This window comes from Thermobia domestica, chromosome 9 (assembly GCF_964235325.1).
Source record: "Thermobia domestica chromosome 9, izTheDome1.hap1.1, whole genome shotgun sequence".
NCBI classification, from domain to species: Eukaryota; Metazoa; Arthropoda; class Insecta; order Zygentoma; family Lepismatidae; genus Thermobia; species Thermobia domestica.
The window spans coordinates 3088658-3110042 of record NC_137462.1 but is presented as its reverse complement, the minus strand read 5'-3'; the positions used below and the strand labels follow the sequence as shown (position 1 = coordinate 3110042).

Below are 21385 nucleotides of genomic sequence, written 5' to 3'. Positions count from 1 at the left end.
TGGGAGGAGGCAGCCAGAACCCAGACTATGATAGGAATATCAAGAGTTTACAATACTTCATGGGTCCTATGGATATTATGGCTAGATTGGACGTTGACATTATGGACCTCAAGTATTATTTGAAACACTGTAGAACAGAAAAATTGCAACTGAAACTGTATCTAATGAAAATTTTCCAATAAAAAATGAAAGGCAACGCTTAGTATAAACTTTCAAAAATATATAAATAATAGCTTCCATTATTTTTGTGGCTCAAAAAATTTGTGGAGCCTCGGACCCCGACCCCAGACTAGATCCGCCACTGTATTAGATCCACTCTTCATTTTACCACAAAATCATTTTTTCTGCATTTTATAAATGCATTAATTATATTTTACGCATTTTATTTTCCACTGTTTGTTATAATATATTTTCACATTCACCCAGTCTTTGAAGTCTACCACCATATTTTCACCTGAAACGTAGATCCCCTGGATGTTATGTTGTACATGCAAGCTCCAAAGCATTTTTGGTTGCATAACGACATATATAAAAGAAAATGAAATCTTTGAGTTTTACGTCCCACGCTTATGCCGGTTAGGCTAAAGGAGACGGTGATGATGAGTAATGAATGAAATGGTGGAATGAACAAAGTGGGAGGAAACGGGAGAACCCCCGAGAAAACCCACGCACACGGTGTTTGTCCAACACAAAGTTCACTTGGCGGGGGCTGGCATCGAACCCGGGACCCCAAGCACCAGAAGTGAACGCTCTACCACTGAGCCACCCCGGCCCCCCAACATATATAAAAGAATTGAATGACTGAATGATCAACGCCCAGGTCAAATCACTGAAGCTAGAAACTTGAAATATTGACAGTGCATCGGATGAAGGAAACGAAAAACACTCTGATTGTTGAAACAGCATCAATCCCAGATATGGAAAAAATAATGAACAACCGGAAATTACATGAAAATGTGAAAGTAGAAAAGCCAAACAAGAGAAAACCTTTGCTAATAATATACGATGTTTCCAGCTGATTTCGAGAACGAAGAGATAGTTGAAACATTAATTGAGCAAAACTTCGAAGAACAGGAAATAGAACAAGCCAAGCAAGATATAAAACCAAGATTTAGAACCGGCCCGAAGAATAAAGACAAATGCCATCTAGTAATTGAGACATCGGCCACAATAAGAAGGAAACTAATATCTGGAGGTAGAGTGTACCTTATGTATGAAGTTCATGGAGTTAAGGACTTCATCACAATACCAAAATGTACTTTATGCCTAGATTATTCACACGTAAGCAAACACTGCAAGGAAAAAGAAAAGATATGCTCTCATTGCGGGAATAAAGGCCACGAACGTGCTACCTGTGAAGATAAAAATAAGAGCAAGGTATGCATACCATGTAGCAGAAGGAAAAAGAAGTGTGATGCAAAAAATGAGAAGGACTGCGCTACATATAAAATGTTTTACGAGCGGACCATTTCTAGGATACAATTTTAATGGATAAGTGTCCCGAAAGATTTTTCAATAATCAACAGGAAAAGAATATGGAAAAAGAAAAGCCAGTCGAATAAACTAAGGGATAAAGAAAGATCTGAAGCTAGAAGAAATCTGATCTCCAAAACAAAATTCGAAATTTGGTTGGAAGAATCAACACCAATAAGTAGCATAGAAAAGGTTTTAACAATAGAGGAAGGTTTCATTGATTTAGAACAGCGTTTCCCAACCTTTTTCAACTTGCGGCACACTACAGGTGTAACTTGAATTCTCGCGGCACACCTATATATATATATATATATATATATATATATATATATATATATATATATATATATATATCTTATTATTATTATTTGTAAATACAAAATACCGTGGTATTTTTTTTTTTTTTTTTTTTTTTGTGATTACTGATCTTCTTACAGAGTAGAAAGCTCTATCACGGGTTTTCCCCCGTGGTAAATCATTATGCTTATTTTTCATTCTAATTTTAAAATATAAAACATTTGCAATGGAATATTGGACTCGGGTTTTTAAAAATCCACTTTCTCTTTCGAAAACTGTATCTAACCTTTCCCTAAAAAGGAAGATTACTAAATAACGAACAAATAAACAAATCTCCTGTACCTTTAAAACACAAATGTAGGTAATTTGTATGCATGTTTGCTTTGTTGAATTTATTGAATGATATGTTAAATTTTCAAGTTACGAAATAGTCCTAACAATAAAGAAGCAATAATGGCTATGACAATGATAAATACGTTTTTCAACATTAGAAATGTACAGAAAGTAACACAGTATGAAACTTAAAATTGTACATTTATAGTAGAGGTTCATAGTAATGTGAAATACAAATATACATTTTCCCCTATGTCTTGCAATTTGGTACCTATAGAATTAATAATTTGTTTCGATTTCCTCGCGGCACACCAGCGGACCATTCGCGGCATACCAGTGTGCCGCGGCACACCGGTTGGGAAACGCTGATTTAGAAGATAGAAATACATGCATAGTGCACCTTATAAACCCAGAGAAAGTGTATAGGGAATTTGCCAAACTGTATGGACGTATTGTATTTGACCACAGAGCGGAGTGGCCACACACCCACGTTAAAATATATAACCCCTGACCACAAGCATGGATGAACCGAGGAAGGATGAAAGAATAAAAATTATGCAGATAAACGCAGGTGGGTCAATTACAGTAATGGACGAGATAAAAGAACTCGCTGAGAAGGAAGATATAGACATAATTTTAATACAAGAACCCTATACTAAAAACAAAAAACTAACGGTAATGGGAAAAACAGAAATAGTGTACGCAGGAGAGAAACCTATAAACAACACAGGTGAAAAACAAAACACACGAGGAGGGAAGCCAAACTCAAACCACATTGGAGAGAAACCTATGGCAGTGATAGTAAACAGAAACAAAAACTACAAAATTCTAAATCTAACTCAGTTTAGTGACCCATGGACAAATTGTATAGAACTTAAATCACAAAATGGAGATATTATGATATTAAACTGTTACTGTCAGTATTGTCTAGATATAGAACCTTTTTTTAAATACCATGACAAAATTCTGTGACACTTACAAACACAAAGACATACTTATATGCGCCGACGCGAATGCTAAATCTCCAATTTGGCAGAGTAGATATACAGACGAAAGAGGACAGAAAGAAGAAGAAATGATAGCAGAAAATGATCTGGTAGTAATAAATGAGGAAGGTCATCCGCCCACGTACAGGAGTAGACAAGGGGGTGAATCAAACATAGACATAACACTAACAACATTGCAACTCAGCGACAGAATAACAAATTGGAGGGTACTAGACGCGGCTACCCTAAGTGATCATAACGCAATACTATTCGAAATAAGCAGCAAAACAAATTCTAACAATCTAAATGAAAACGATAAAACTGTAATATATAACACAAAACGAATAAATTGGACTAAATTTTGGGAGACAATTAAATTGCCACAAATTGAAGACGATAGCGATGTTGATGAAATAGCTGAAACATTGGAAACTGAAATAATTAAAGCAATTAAAAGTTCAACTAAAATACGAACATTAAACGGAAAATCAAATAAAAACAACTCCTTTTGGAATAATGAACTAAAAGACTTAAAACTAAAAACGAGAAGAGCTAGGAAATTATACCAAGAGACGTGGGAAATAGAATTGAAACAAATACGACTAAGAAAATACAGGGAACAAAAAGAAATATATGAAAACAAAATAAAAGAAATGAAAGTAAATAGTTGGAAAAACTACCTTAAAGAAAATACTAACCAAGACATTTGGGGTGAACCATATAAAATAATTAGTCAGAAAATAAAGAAGCCAACAACTCTCTCAACCTTAAGAAAAGATGACGGAAGTTTTACTGAAGGATGGGAAAGCACCATAAAATTTTTAATGGAAAACTTTTACCCAAGGACGAAAAAGAAGACGATGACGAGGTGCACAAACAAATGAGGGAAGAAATGAAAATTTTACCAATAAACGACGAAATTATGGAAGAAACAACCAATCAAGAAATAAGTAATTACATAAAAATGTTAAAAAAGAAGAAAGCAGCAGGTCCAGACATGATAAAATCAGAAATTTTCCTGGAAAATGCAGATACATGGTCACCATATCTATCAAGACTCTACAATTTATGCCTCAAGACGAAAAGAATTCCTAAAATATGGAAACACTCAAACTTAGTAATAATAAAAAAGAGCGAAGATAAAAGAAATGATGATCCTAAGGCGTATAGACCGATCTGTCTCTTAAATATAATAGGAAAAATATTTGAAAGAGTAATCACTAACAGACTTAGCAAATATCGAAACATAGAAAAAGATAAGCTACAGCATGGCTTTAGGAAGAAGAAAAGTACGGAGACAGCTATAAGGAGGCTTTTAGAATTAATAGAAAATGGAAAAATAGACAAGTACCAGGTAGTACTCTATGTTGATATCAGTGGAGCTTTTGACAATTTGTGGTGGCCATCACTTTTCAAACAATTTAAAAAAATGAAAGTACCTAAATCACTATACCAACTAATGTTAGAATACTGCAACGAAAGACAGGTCACTTACAAGGCACCAAATAATAACATTACCACATATACAACAAAGGGATGTCCACAGGGATCCATATGCGGTCCAACGATGTGGGACATCGTTATCGAACCATGCCTAAAAACACTGGAAATTACGGAAGACACGGAAGGAGTAGTCGGCTATGCAGACGATATTGCAATAGTCGTATCAGCACGATCAAGAGACGAAATTGAGAGGAAAGGGAACCAAGTCTTACACACGCTTCAAAAATGGTGCGAAATAAATAAACTGAAAGTATCAGGAAATAAAACTAAATATACGATATTCGGGCAATCTATACAAAGAGATCCAATATTAAAGATAAACAACCAAAAAATTGAACGAGTGAAAGAATTCAAGTATTTGGGAGTATGGATTGACGATAAACTGAACTATGCTAAACATGTCGAAAACGTAACTGACAAAGGAAAGAAAGTTGCACATAAAATACTCACAATTGCAAGAAAAGACTATAAGATACCCAAAAAGACCCTACAAACGTACAACAATGCTGTAATAATGCCAACAGTAAAATACTGTGCCAGCATCTGGGCTCACAGAATATTTGCAAATAAAAAATTAAGGGAACAAATAAACAGAGTTCAGAGAGGAGTTATAATTAGAACAATAGGAATAATCAAAACACTACCGATAGAATCCTTACAGGTGCTTGCACTAGAAGAACCAATCCACTACCAAATACTAAGAGAAGCTGTAAAACGATGGAAGACAAATAATGAAACTATAAAAATAATAGAGATTCTAGGTACAAATCCGAACAACGAAGATGAACTAAATATGTTGATAGAAAGAAAATGGCAGGAGGAATGGTACACCACAACAAAAGGAGAAAAGCTCAAAGAATACATACCAACTATCAAAGTAAGGAAAGAAATTGGTGAAATAAAGAAGGAAACTATGGAAGCGCTGTCGGGACATGGACCCTTCAAAACACATTTGAAAAGATTAAATATTGAAAATGACGAAATGTGTTCATGTGGAGAAATCCAAACACCTGAACACGTAATATGGAATTGTGAAAATTACGTAACTAGTGAAGAAATAAGGAATCTCAGAGATGAACTTAGTGATGAAGATTGGACTAGCTTACGGCAGGATAAAACAAAATTCGATAACTTTCAAAAAATAACAGAGCATATAGTGAGAAACCTATGGAATGAACGAACCCAACGAAGAAGGTAATTGAACAAATAGCACTTTGAAAAGATACAATTAAATAAAAAACAAATCAAATTCTAATAGAAACAATCTTAAAGTTCTGGCAAACATCCAGAACTATAGTACAAACTTACGTCTCTTTTTATTTATTTATTTATTTATGTCGTTTTTATTTCTATAACCCCTATTAACATTGTGTGTGTGTCAGTGTTGTGCGTGTTAGTGTAATAAACACATATGAGAAACAGTGTGATAAAAGCTTAGAGAATCATAGAAGAAAGAAGAAACTACAAGACAGTTAACACCAAATGAGAAGATGTTGTTTTTTACACTGTGTTTTGTTTATCTTTTTCTTTTTAAATTTTTACTTTTCAGGGTGGTTAATGCGCTGCTTCCCAATCATTTATATTATGTATTAATCAATTATTTTCTTTCTTCTTTCAGGTTATTTTCTGCATGTAAAAGGTTAAATAAAGCAAAATAAAACAAACAAACAAAAAAGAGAGAGAAATATAAGGGCATGGTTTTAAATATTAGGTGCCATGCTGAAAAGAAATGTGCCTCACCTCAATCTGCTGAGGTTTGACAGCCGAAAAGACAGGGAGATAATAAAGAAACATCAAGTATAAGAGAGAGAATAAAGGCAAGAGGCAGTTGCGTCTGCCATAAATAAGTCCGAAAGTAATCGGCCAAGGCAGGGGGAAGTGGAGGCATAAAAATAAAAAAATAAAAAAAAGTGCATCGGATTTTGACGTAAGGTTTCACTAAGGCCGCGCCTCCATTGCTTCCGAATGCGAATGCGAATTTCCCAACACGTGTAAATAAGTTGGAGTGCCTCGACTAGTTCCGACCTGCGAATTGCGAAAACCAACGAAAAGATGCGAACGATCACAACATGCTCGGATTGTTCGTCCGAATTCGTGCGAATGGAGCGTCATCGGCAGAGGAATTGAGCGCTACGTGGGAGAAGAAAGTCTGTTTTGCGTGAAAGCAGACGACGTTGTGAGCTGCGGAGTTAAAAAAAATAAATAAAAAATAAAAATAAAGATGGAAATAGATGTTGATGCTTTAATAAATTGTGTTTTTGATAAAGTTCCATTGTGGAACCAAGCTCATCCAGAATACACAAACGACATGTCGTGAACAAATTATGGGCAGATGTAAGCAAGGAATTTTGAGTGGAAGATATGTATATTTTCTGTTTTGTCTTTACAATTTGAAGATTTTATTAATACACGAACCGCAACATTTCATTCAATTTATATTTCATTTTTGTTCCTCAAGTAATGATTTTACGAATACATGTAATTACTGACAAATATGTTTGAAATAGCAAAAGCGGGTTTCTTTACTCATGGAGAAAATTTTCTTAGAAAGTAGGTTGATTCTGTAATCTCTAATTTTATTTAGTTAATTTATTTTAAAGTGAAAATAGTAGCGTTTATCACGGAAGCATAATAATAACGGACCCAACATTTACTTTATTTTGCACACAAACGAAATTAATAGATATTATTGTTATTTAGACTCTCAAGGCTTTAAGGTACGAATTTTCAACCAAAAATATTTCACACTGAAGCTTCGACAGAGACATTCCAACTTGATTCGCATTCGCGAAACTTCGGATGTAGTAGAGGCACATGAATTCGCAGTTCGCATTCGGAAGCAATGTAGGAGTGGCCTAAGAAAGCATTTTTGGAAATTCGATAAGGAAGAGGAATATGGAAAGGTAGGCCTACAAAACTCGAAACTTAAGCTTTTAGTTTTTGGCAAAGTTCTTGATAGATTATATGCTTTTCCTTGGAAAAGTCACATTCTTATGTAGACGTTACAAGCCGAGTAGATCGTTCAAAAATATTATTCCTCATTTTATTTTTTGTCTTTTTTTTAAAAAAACTAGGCCGGATAGTCTATACTCTACTGTATTTAATAATAATAATAATAATAATAATAATAATAATAATAATAATAATAATAATAATAATAATAATAATAATATACACTAAAACGTTAATGTCAAAACTGATCCAGTCTCCGTCAGACGAGTGTCAATTCGCGTTAGATTCTCGCAGTAACAAGACTGCTTAGATTGAAGTTTAGTGTCGTTTTCAGCAGCGAGGCTATATGAGACGTAGACCTACAGCTTAACGTGGAACTCGAACCATAAACTCCCACCGAGACTCGAACCCGGTTCTCTCGCACAAAAGGTTTACGTCTCATTATTATTATTATTATTATTATTATTATTATTATTATTATTATTATTATTATTATTATTATTAAGCTACTGTAAAATCCTCTCAAAACAGCACAATGATCTGGGCAAAATATTGCGGTTTAAAAAAATAAAAAATAAATTAACATCTAAATCAACATAGTATAAAAACTTGACTAATCATTCTTTAACATAAACTTACCTGACCATTAGACCTGCCCAACGCAGAGTTTAAAATGAAATCAGGTGGAGCTAAGGCATCTGCCAATGCAACTGTATCAGACTTTAGATCATCACACAACAGAAGAATAGTTTGCCGTATCAACTGAGACATTTCAGGACCGCTGCTAAAACCACCTACAATGAAGTAAGTATCACGAAAAAGCAGTCTCTATTACACTCACAATTACAGTTAAAATTTGAAGTTTTTTCTTTAATTTACAGCAGGAAGAAAAATTCTAAGCATATCTTTAAAACAAAAATTTCTAACTTTCGGTTTCTTGAATGGCAGATGTTTCCAACTGACCTTCCAGAACTTAAAACATGCTTTCATTAACACTTTCAGACCCATGGTCCTTAATCTCCTGCTATAATCTGGATGTTCCTTTGGGTTGACTTACCTGTAGAAATGGCTGAATCGATCAACAACAAAGTTCGGCCACTGACATTGGTGATTGAAGAGGCTTTGGGTCACTCATAATTTCAGGTCTGGCTATAGTGCTTCCAGTAAGAGAACGTCTCTGACAGCTCGCAGTGACATTGCCACTACTCGCGTGTCAAGGTTTTTTCGGTGCAACTGTAGTGACAATTTAATTAATGGTATAAGACAGAGTGATCGCGGTTGGTAACACTGGTATCAAAGTAGGGGCTGCAATGTTCCACCGCATGGGGTAAGAAACGTCAGAGACCATCTCTTGTTGGCCGTGCTATAACACTAGGGAAATTCACTTGCAAGTAGGGATGGAGACTGTAATAAATCGACTGCTGAATTTACAGTTCCTTCGGGTTTAAGAAAGCGATTTATCTAAGAGGGGGTCTTGGATAAGAGTTGCGGAAATGCGTATGAACTCGATTTGAAAACCTCATTTAATGATTTTTCTAACATTATTAATTTCAGAAATTCAGTAAACCCATTCTTTAACGGACTAACTGGGGCCAAAGAGTGTCCGCTACATTGTGTATTGGGTCCGTTACATTAAGTATTGAATAAGGAACAATATTTAAAATGAGATATTATACGTGAAATTCTGCTACATAATGTAAAGTAGCAGGGCTGTCAAAAAGTTTCCGGAATGTTGTTTTGGTATGTATGATACAGTACAGTCCTTAGGCTGTCTAATTATGAATTTTACAAGTGTAAACACGTCTTAACAGGCAGTAAACAAGTAGTGCAGCTGAACGGACAAGTGTGTGGTTATCAGTTCGTGCAATGTTGCAGTTTAAGCAACGCGCAAATATGAAATTCATGTGCAAATTTCGGAAATCTGTTTCGAAGATTTTGATAGCCTTAAAACAGTTTACTGTGATTATGCTTTAAGGAAAAAGTGGCCTCAAAAGATTCCCATTTTCCCACTGTAAAAGACGATCAAAACCGACGTGACAGTTGAACTTCAGAAAATACCAAAAGAGGACTTTCGTGTATGGTTCCAGCAATGGCAGGAAAAGTGGAGAGTTTGTGTGTGTGTTCCGAAGATACCTACTTTGAAGGTGTTACAAAGTAAATGTATACATATATTGTGGGAATAAAGAGCTGCAATAAAATTTTGGGAACTTTTTGACTGACCTGGGATTTAATGTACACTCATATCCAAAATGATTGTCGCATATCGATAACTGATTTCTTGTAAGAAATATAATTTGATAATGATTTTGCAGGGTACTTTTAATACTGATACTATGTGTATAATCGGAAAATGTATATTTGTAGTAAATTTCATAGGAAAAGAATTATAAATACGAAAATTCGATTGAGTAAAACAAAATGTTGTTAAATGGACAAGGAAGTTTTATTTTCGTTTTATTGTTCTTATTTACTGCTCTTTTGACATAAAATTTGTCACACACATGTCTTTGCCGAATACCGAGTGAATTCATTATCAAATTATATTCTAACAACAACATATTTATAGACATGCGACAATAATTTTGGACATGAGTGTACATATCATATTAGTAACAACAAAACTTCTATTAAAAGGGTGAAAAAAAAGCCTCAAGCTTTAGTTACATTCCCGCTGAATACTGCTTCTTAATAATCAAAGATCTAAACTCTATAAAATGTTCATCATAACCAACATTTGCTATGTTGATCTTATTGTATTAAGTATCAGTAATCACAGAACATCAATGAAATAACACCTGAAAATGTGTCAGTCAGACTGGCAGGACTCGTAACAGATTTTTCTGTGTCACTTCATCGACATTCCTACGGTTTCCGAACCGAGAAAGCAATTTAGCTACGTCTCAATTTCGAGAAAAAAAAAAAAAAAAAACTTCGAGATTTACATAAATCCTTTTAATAAACTCAAGCATCTCAACTTTTCATCTTAATTGGGATTACTTAGTTTATTTAAGGACAGAAACCTTAAGTTCGGAAGTAAGTAATTCAATCTGAAGGTACAATAACAGAGGGGAAGGACTTCAAAGTAAATATAATACATACCTTCGTATAACGTAGTAAGATGCCTTTCCAAACACCACAGCCCATACAAAGTACATAACTTTTTTAACACGGTTTTATGAGATGCATCAAGATCATTAGACGAAGCATAACGGTTTTGGAAGCAAAATATGAAGAAATGCTGAAAATAAATAAGAGTATGTAAAATTACATAAATATTTGACTATTCTTTCCGACGTCAGGTTCTAGCCTACCTATCTTCAAAATAGTAGGAAAAACATACTTTTAACTTATTTGTGTGTGCTTACGGGTCATTCATGAGTAAATAAGACCTTAGTCATACTCTTCTTTCTTTTATTTCTTCTTTCTTTCTTTATATACATGGTTCAAAGAATTTGTGCTTAAATTTAGAAGTATGTAATTCATTTTACTATGGCCTGCGAAGTCCGGAAAGCTATAAAACTCAGGAGAGAAAAGGAAAATAACCTTTCTGCCCGCCTTAAATTGTAAACAATATACCAAAAACATCTCTTGCAGGAATTGAGAATATGTATCCTTTAAAGGCAATGTTCCTTCTTTCCACCATTAAAAAAAAAAAAAAAAAAAAAAAAAAGACTCAAGAAAAGAGGATACTTTAAAAAAAAAAAAGTTAGATTCTTCGTTAGTCCATTTTGCCGTATCGGTCTTTATGAATAATAAATAAAAATGTCACCTAGGTTGTACTGAAAAATCAGTTTGTACTTTTGTTCTTCTCATATGATAACCTTGAATGGAAACCTTGAAAAAGGGAGAAAAAAAAGTCACTCACTTTCGAGATATGACAATGCTGACTACTTCGCGAACTCCAGTGAAATTTGCGGTTGCTAGGTCACATGGTGTAGAGGAAAGTGTTTCCGCTTCCACAGAAAATGGTCGCTTATCCTAGGCACCAAGATTATATAAAAATGGATATGTATTCTTGTATAAACTGTACGTTCCTGCATAACTTTGGAACATCTGGAGAAATTTAACCGAACTTTGTACACATATTACTTACAGTCTAACCCCCCCCCAAAAAAAAAAATAGAGATAAGACCCCCTAGCATCCCTAAGAGGAGTAGGAAGGGGGTAGAATGTAAATATGATTGTGAATGACGGACTTAAGCGTTGAATTCACAATATTCGGAACCGCTGAAATGAATAATGAAACTACAATAGCATATTTAAGTCTACGTTCAGAACTCATTACCACCCTCAAGTGTTGGAAAGGGATGATATGTAAAAATAACTGTAATCAACCGATATTAGCGTCGAATCCACAGCTTTCGGGACAGCTAAGCTGGCTATAATAGTCCCGATGACATCTAATCCCAAGGTTATTAGAAGAAGTAAGGCATTCCTCCAGCGTGACGTAAAAATAATCGAAAACGACCGATATTAGTGTCGAATTCATAGTTTTCGGGGTCTATATATTTTGATGGTCAATGGTTGCAAAGACTCACCTTTAAGCGTCCTTTTGAAGAATTGCATACATTGCATTTTCGAAAACTCACTGTATCATCCTCGCCGGCGCATGAAACAAATAACTTAGGTGTTTTTACACTGCACTGAGGATCATCGCAGTGCAATTTCTCTATACTTAATGGACGCTTAAAGGTGAATCTTTTCAATAATTTAATACGCATCTAATACTATCAATAAGCAAGGTTACTAGTTGTTAATATTAACTAACTAAACTCTGACACATTTTTAAACGGAATTTCCAGAGACAATAAGGAGCAGCCAAAGCACCCAGAAAAGAATCGCAACTTACCTCGATGTACGCAATAGACAGTGTTCTGGCGAGATAAACTTGTACATCATTCTTTGTAGAAAATGAATCCCTTCCTTCTCGTAGAAGAGCATTCTGCTTGGCTTCTGTACTCTCCAACAAATAGCAAAGAAGCCATTCATAGATTGAAAGTATAGCTATAATGGAAAATAAGTAATAAGACTGTGTATATGTAACGCAAAGAAAATGAAATTAACTTTTACACTGTTAATGGGGATTATAGAAATAAGTAACGGAACTCCGTACACATTTGTCAGTCAAGCATAAGCAGTGAAATAACACTAAGTGAAAAATGGAGAAAACAACAAATTCCTCCTTACACTTCGAACTGATTTAAATTCAATGAGTGAGACTGGACCAAAAATCGAACCCGAATAACATGCCAAAGTACTTCCACTAAGTTATCTAGTCCGTTCCCTGATCATGCAGCCGGGATCTTGATTTCTTTATAAACTGCATTGCAAAGCTAGGACATATCCTTTTCAAAGGTTTTCCTTTTAACATTATACATATGAATTGTGTGCGGATATTTATTTCAAGTTAACTGCACTCAACATGACAAAAATCATACTATAGTATTCAAGATCATTTAGTAGTTAGGTCCAGGACCGGATCTAAGAAATTTTGCGCCCGGGGCAAAGACGTATATCTGCCCTAATTTCTCCCAATTTTTCATCGAAATGGCGCCCTCTACATACTCTCAACCAGCTGCGCCCCGGGGTAAATGCCCCGAATTGACCCCCCCTAGATCCGGCAATGGTTAGGTGAATGGCTTTTGGTTAATGTTCATTTGCTTCCTATTTACAGTATCCCGCTCTTAGTATAGGGGAAAAATGAAATTATTCTTATCATCATTATTTTAAGTTTAACCCCCCAAATTTGTGCCCTTTAGGCTACGGGGCACGGATGATTAATGAAAGTGAATGATTGTGAAACTAAAGCTTTCGTGCTCCCACCCGAAATCGAACCCGGGATTGCGTGTACCAAAGGGTACACATGTTAGCCACTAGACCACCAGGGAGAACTCTTTAGCACCAAAATAATAGTTTTTTTTGGGGGGGGGGGATATATGAAAGGTACCTTTCAATAATCTTTTCATCCCCTTAGGATGCGTATTTGAATCGAAATACGAAGATAAAAAAAACAACTCGACTCTGTGTCGAAAAATCACTTCACACAATGTCGCCGTTGTTGTCAGTGATAGTCCCTCATTTTCTGTTAGAAAAGTATTTTGTTCAAGAATTACATGAAAACGTTATTTCTATTCCAGTGCCTTCTCTATTTTCTGTTTAATTCACATAACCACATCAAACAATGTGAGATATGCTTTCACAAAATATGAAAAAAAAAGAAGAAAGAAAGAAAGAAAAAGATTTCGCAAGACGTAACTCCAAAATAAGTCTTTGAAGGCTTCTTGATATGACTTTCATCTATATAGTTTTGAGACACCTGGTTTAGTAGTCTTTCGATGCCAACTACGGAGCATATTGCTTCTGAAATCACTGATCCAAAGACCACATATTTAACTTTTTTACTGGAAATGAACTGACAGCACAATCCACTGTTATAAAATATAGAACTTACAGTGTGACAAATCGGGGATAGTAAAGGGAAAGAATATTCCAGTATCTCTCATCTGCATCCTTCCGATATATGACCAGCGCATTTACAACATCGACTGAACTTATTTCACTTTCCATGCTTGTCAGTATCACAAATCAGGAATAGGACATTACATCGATCAATATAGTGGACCAAATATCTAAACCAGTCTAGACTACAAATTTGCCCATCATTGTATTTGCACCACCACAATAACACACACGGACGGGAAATGAAAATGAAATGAAATCTTTAGGAAGTTTTACGTGCCACGGTTATGACGGCTAGGCTAAAGGAGACGGTGATGATGAGAAATGAATTAAATGGTTGAATGAAGAAAGTGAGAGGAAACGGGAGAACCACGAGAAAACTTATGAACACGCTGTTTGTCCACCACAAAGCTCACTTGGCGCGTGCTGGGATTGAACCAAAGACCCCGTGCACCAGGTGAAAGCTCTACCACTGAGTCACCGCGGCCCAACACACACGGACGGGTTGAGACTTCTAATTCTGGTGTCTGACTGCACTGTGTATACTTACAACTGCATACTAGTAGCCTCTACAAATAATAATAGACGGCTGGAGAAATAGAGTTACAGCGTATATCGTATTGTCCTACGAAGATATTAAAATATTTAACGATCTTGTTCATTTGATCGTTAAATATTTTAATATATTCGTAGGACAATACGATATACGCTGTAACTCTATTTCTCCAGCCATCTATTATTATAAATTTAGCATCCTTTTCAGGAGCGAGGCTATATGAAACAAGAACCTACAGCTTAACGTGGGATCCGAACATGAGCTCCTGCTGGGAATCGAATCTTGGTCTTCCACGCCAAAGGTGCATATGATAACCGCTTAGCCACGAGGGAACTGGGTCCATGACATTTTGGCGCGACCGTTTGGACACAAACCTTTTACACAAATACCTACCTATATATATTTACTGTATTTCATATCTAGAGTCCGGATGTTTAGGCACTAAAATATGAAAATAGGCACTGGAAATTTCGAAAAACTTTCATAAATAATTTTGCAAAAGCTAAAAATAACATTTTGGACACAGCAAAATTTCTGCACATCATGCACAACTTGTCTCTACCAGTTGAAAAGAAATAGGAAGGAACTGCAGCAGACTGTCGACTATCCGAATTGCGAATATCCGGTCTCCGTGGCTTCTTTTATTAAAAAGAAATATTCTTTTAAAATTAAGGCATAAGTAATAAGGACACGTAACTTGTGTTAAAAAATAAAAGTTCGTTTCTCGTTAATCTTCAGTTATTTTAAAGATGTATACTGTACATATTTTCATTTTTACACTTTCTTTTTCTGTAATACATTACTCTCTGTAATAGATTACTAAAATGCATGGTACATAAGATCAGAAATGCGTATTAAGCATTGGCCTGTACAGAGAGGTCAGAAACAATGAATAAGAGCTGGTTTTGGAATAAAAATGGTGTTTTTAATGCTATGTATGGGTGGTTCAGGAAGTACTTATTGATTTTTTTTTTTATTCGATATGTCCATTAGGCCAAATAGTTGAGACTCTATAGTATTAAAAGAAAGTTATTTCAGATTTCATAAAAATAGGCACTTATAGGCACTAACTATACATTTAAATAGGAAGAAGGGCGAAATAAAATTTACTATAGGCAGTCTATGACACCCCAAAATAAACTTCCGTCCTTTATAATATACCTAACGTAAAGGAAAGATATTGGTCGATTTGGGGCTTCACTGATGCATTTCGAAGGACAAAGAAGCAGAACTTAGTGCATTAGGCAATACTTCAAGACGACCCGCCTAAGAAAAGAATAGAATATATTTAGGCAGATGAAAGAATTCGCCATACTGTACTGAATTTTGAAACTGTTGACATGTACAATAATGCTGGGTTTGGCCCATAATTCCGTCATTGTAAATGTAACATAAAACAAAATAAATTATTCAATATGTATGTGAGGTATTCGATTTCACTGTTTACTTCTTGTTTTATTGTTGTTTCGTTTCCAATTATCTCTGTTGCAAATACACAGTAATAAGTAGTAATACAATGTTATGAATAGCTATGAAGTTATGAATATTTAAAATGAGTATTCCTTTACATTAGAGGTATTGTAAAGGTAACTTCACAGAAGTTTACTTTGGGCTGTCATAACATGCCTACAGGAAACTTTATTTTAGCCCAATACAGATTCATGCAAAAAAAAAAAAAAAAAAAAAAAAAAACTGCAGGTCACTGTCTCCGATTTTCCTGAAATTAGGATATATCAGATTAGAATACAACAAAATAATTAGGCACGTATTTTTCTCTTTCAGCATCATACGAAAACTTACTAAATTAAACCAAGCATTTAATGCAACTGTGACTTTCACTGACTGTTTACCATAGGACATACTATAACGTAACGAAAATTTAATTTTGAAGATGGCTCTTTAAAGAAAATTGGGGTCAAATTTCAGCTTTCTGATTTTTTTAATTTTAGGTTGTGCAGTTATTTCCTAAGACAGAGTTTTTCTGATTTTAGTGCCTATTATCAAGCCTTTAGTGCATAAACATCCAGGTTCTAGTTATGAAATACATTATAATCACCCATTTAAGTAAATTAACCTATTTAGACGTGCGGCTTAGCGCCCAAACGTCCAGGTCCAAGGCAACTCCATTTTTTTTTTATTATTATTATTTATTGTGACAATTAGGAGGAGGGGGTAGTATTTGGTTATTGTTATTTTTTAACATACATGATTTTACTTTAGTCTATAATATAAGAATGCATAATAAATACTTAATTACATCTTAGTTTTACATTCTCTAAAATTAAAGGTAATTAACACACAAACTATAATCATGTATATTTTTTACTTACTATCAGGTGTAAACTCCGTGGGAGAGCGAATTGAGAATCTGCGCCTTCTAATGACGTCAACGTTATTAAGAAACGACGCCGATCCTAACGGTGAAATAAAAGTTTTCCCTGTTCTTCTGTCAGCCCAACCAACCAACAGCCAGTTGCTCGACTGCTGTAGTAATACATTGTTATCTCCCTCGTAAGTACAATTCGCATCATTGTCATTGCGAAGATCACCGAAACCAGACACTACAAGAAACACAACATTATTTTTGGTAAGAAGAAATGTGAAAATGGGAGTAATATTGCACATTATTTTTATTAGTAGTTTTTATATTGTAATGTTTAAAACTACAGAGTCCACCAGAAAAATGTATACACTGTTTAACCTTTTGTCACTCGCGCCAAATTTAGTAACATAACTACTCGCGCGTTTGCTTTTTTACAACATTGACATTTTGAGGTACAATAATATATTTAGTAACATTTATTGGAAGTAATGCATGCAATTGTTGAGTAAATTACTTAGAACATTTCGTGTTGTTGCTATAGTGCTGTCAAAACGTCTTGATCCATGGCAAAAATGCGAACTAAAACTCAAACCATCGACACATCCACGCGTTGAGCCAATAATGGTTCTGCTGTTGCTGAACGACAGAGCCTTGACTAAGTTTCGGTCCTAGCATCTTTTTCAAAATGTTTTTACACTTTGTCTTTTCCGGTGCTGCCAGTCACTTCTTCCATTTTGTTTTTCTGTCTTTCCCAATGAAAAAATCTTCACTATTTTCATTGTAACTGTAACTCACATCCATATCGTTTGCATTAATATTGTCAAGCCACTCAGGCCCGTAGCCAGCCCAAAAATTTAGGGGGGGCGGTAGAAGTTAGGGGGGCCGACACAATCATATTATACTTCATCACCATATTATAGTTAATTTGCAAGCCTGCCGTGAAATTTTATGGGGGCCAGCCAAGGTTTAGGGCGGGGGCCCTCCCCCCGTGGATACGGGTCTGAAGCCACTTCTGTATCTCCTTGTACTCAAGAAGCGAGACATTGCTTAGAAAAACAAAACTTCACTCATAAACAGTAATTATCACATTAACGATCGCGCGCTGGAAAATTTCAAACTCCATAAAAATATACTGTTGCTACTGTAATCACGGAACTACTCGCGCGTTTGAAAAAAGCAAACACAGACGAAACTATTTTCTCAACCTGTACTGGAAGCTACTACAATTAGAGCACGTCACCGAGCTTTTGGTAGGAAGAGGGGGAGGAACCACTTGAGGAATAGCAGTGAGGGTGGCTTCTCTAATGCGACCGTTCATAAAAATCATTAGTTTTTATTCACCTGTTTGCTTTTTTCCAACAGCGCGAGTGACAAAAGGTTAAGGGGGAAAAAATATATATATCATATTTCTTAATTACATTTCAAACATGTGTTACAAACCTTCAAGTAAGCATATGTTTACATTAGATGTTCAAAAGGTTGGCCGTTGCTTGAGACGCTCGAGAACTTTTGCCAGAAGATTACAGAGGCATGTGCATTGGTCTCCACTGATACAATGACTGCTATAGCTGCAACGACCACTCGTTGTTCCATGTGCCTCAAACTTGTCAACAATGCTTTTGATTGTTCAGTACCAAACTCTCCTCTCCACTGACGCTACACTTCGATGGCATTCCCAAAACTGATAAAACACTTTAAAACGTACTTACGGTGCTCGAACGTCAACTGTGCTCCTGTCATTTTATCTCACTAACCGTGCTGACAGTACTGACATCTGTCGAGCGAGAAACCGTACTATTGTAATAAATTTATTTGTGCATTATTTTTGGCGTACCCGGCTCAGAAAATTTAATCCTTTTTATTTTAAAAGTCTGCTACCTTTAAACAAATAGTGTAACTAATCGTTGTACGTTCTCGCAACGGATGTATATCAGCAACGAACAGACGAAGCAGCCAGTAGCCTTGGCAATCAACGACAGCCAATCACAGTCGTACTTGTGCTTACGTCACTATGGTAGGTGGGACTCACGTGAGCAACGAGAACAAGGAGAAAGCGCGAGAACCAGCCATCATTCGGCGTCACAAAAGTTAATCAGACAAGACTCACCTTCTCATCGCTGCTAAAACAACGCACATAAAATGGAATATTGATTGCATCCGTTTGTAATTTTAAAATGTAGTAACATCAACATTTTTCGTTCTCATAATATTACCTTTTACTTGTAAAGACATGTAAGTGTAACGTCAATATTAAATATAAACTCCGATTTGTGTGTATCATTGACGTTATTCAGGCCCAAGAAGTGCTGCCTCATGTTTTCGCTTTGTTGTGCATGGTACGAATATATATTAACGCTAGCAAATTATTGTTGTAAGTTGTTTTTCATTCAAATGATGCTGAAATTTTGTCCTATTCGTAAGTTTAAGGTTGTTATTTGAATTTTCGCCTATGTGTAGTTAGCGGTGGAAGAAGCTATTGCTTTTGCGATAACTTGTTTCGTCGCTAACGCTCGGGTGAGAAATTCAATTAATGACTATCTAATGTAATGTTTGCTAGTGAACATCACATTATAACCTAATTTTAACTGAAAACAATGTCGACATCTGTTGGGCGAAAAACCATACTGCAACATACTTAAATTTGAGAAGAATTGTTAATGCCACGATTCAGGATGACAAAGAGAGTATACATTTTTTCTGACGGACTCTATATAACAATGCATCTTATTATAACTCATTTTACTCTAGTAACACAAAAGTAGACAGTATTTCATAAACAATTAAAAGAAATAAAGACTACAAATAATTTTTGAACAGAAGTTTGCAACAGTGGAAAAATAAGTACAGTGTTAGAAGACAACTTTACTTGGTAGGTTATTTTCTTTGATGATTTCGATTTTTTTTTTTCAAATGTTTGTATACGTTTTCTTTTTATCATGAGATAAAAATATTTGAGTGAGTGATCTGAGAAAATTTAAGTGAATCTAATTAAAGAATCTAAAATTATTAATTCAAAATAATAATTTACATTTCAAATGTAAGACAAAACAGATATGATTGACTTTTAAAGAGTAGAAATTATTTTAATTACTGCAAAGTTGTCTATACCTTTTGTAATTATAAAATTGTTACCTTTGAGATATCCGTGTCCTCCGCAGGCTTCTCGGCATTCCTGAATGGCCTGTTGGGCAGTCCAACTCGCTAGCGGTTTCCCAGAGGACAAAAGGCTATGCAATTCTACTCCGATGTTATCCTATAAAGTAAATAGTGCATGGTTAAGCTCTCACTGGACATATATATAGCGAAAAACATTATCCATGTTATTATCTGCTATAGAGTGGAATAAGCCTCATCGTGTTCCTGCAGATTACGCATCTAGTTTTTATCTTACCATAGCGCACACTCCGATCTACAGATCTACGTAATAGCTGCAAACTGTACTTGTGGAGCAGCAGCAAGGTAGTACAGAGCAGAGTTGCGCTGTATGGGGTCTTTACTGTTAATTGACACCAAAGAGTTAATTTATCAGATTTTGTAATAGTCATCGTTGTTGCAATTTCGTATTTGTATTTAAGTAACTAAATGAATTAAAAGAGTAACATTCATTCAGATATTTCATATGGGGTTAGAATCAAATGAAAAGTTGAACTGTAGCAGGATTTGTAACTTTGCATTCATTGAATGACCGTAATCTTTAGAGAACCTGTAGTTACTAATGGGAGTCGCCAGGGGCTAGCCTATTTGCACAGTTACTGATACGAGTCGAGATCAGGATGGACCCCTACTTTCAGGTTAAAGACTATAACCCATTTCAGCTCTACAGACCTCCAACTTCTGGACTCTGGTATTTCCTAACAAAGATGTAAAACTGTGTCTCGTTTTACTTGTTTAGGTTTCTAGGTATTTTTTAAATATTTTGTTACAGATTTTTAATCGTCTATACAAAACTGTTAACGTAAAAAGAAAATGAGCATGGATTTTTGGTGTATAAAATACTTTTTTATATCGCCAATTACGAAAAATTACTAATTTTTCTTTTAATTCTGAATAAATATTATATGGTAAGTGTAAAATTATTTCACGAAATGAGTAAGCAGATTCTCACATAGTTCGTGTATTTAGATGACTAGTAAAATCACGGAACCCCTGTGAGAATAAATAAATTTTAAAAATATCGAGAGGGATCATTCCATGTGAAATTAACCAAGCCCAATACCTCATGGTGTCACATTTCGATGAAACTTGGTGTATATGTAAGCTCCTATGAGAGATAATCATGCACCAAATTGTAGCCCTGTATCACCTGTAGTTTCAGAGTACAGGGTGGTAAAAATAAAATGGACAAAGTTGATGTTTTTTGTAAAACCTTGTTAGCTTCAATTGGTCATATCTCCCGGAGATATTGAGCTTGAGAGAAAAATAATATACCATTTTGAAGAGGAAAGAATAGGCTACAAGATATGACAGGACTATTTATTTGAAAATCAAATATCATTTTCCGGA

The 21385-nt window shown here is 35.1% G+C and overlaps 1 protein-coding gene across 2 annotated transcripts in view; it reads right to left on the bottom strand.

Moving 5' to 3' along the window:
• Window positions 1-21385, bottom strand: part of LOC145694335 (peroxisomal acyl-coenzyme A oxidase 3-like) — a 99622-nt gene that overhangs the window by 12157 nt on the left and 66080 nt on the right. For both annotated transcript variants that reach the window (XM_081770450.1, XM_081770452.1), the window contains exons 10-14: window positions 20015-20135; window positions 16890-17120; window positions 12394-12548; window positions 10644-10782; window positions 8184-8338 (exon numbers count right to left, since the gene is read on the bottom strand). In XM_081770450.1, coding sequence (XP_081626576.1) covers window positions 8184-8338; window positions 10644-10782; window positions 12394-12548; window positions 16890-17120; window positions 20015-20135 — 801 coding nt within the window. The remainder of the gene's footprint in view (window positions 1-8183; window positions 8339-10643; window positions 10783-12393; window positions 12549-16889; window positions 17121-20014; window positions 20136-21385) is intronic.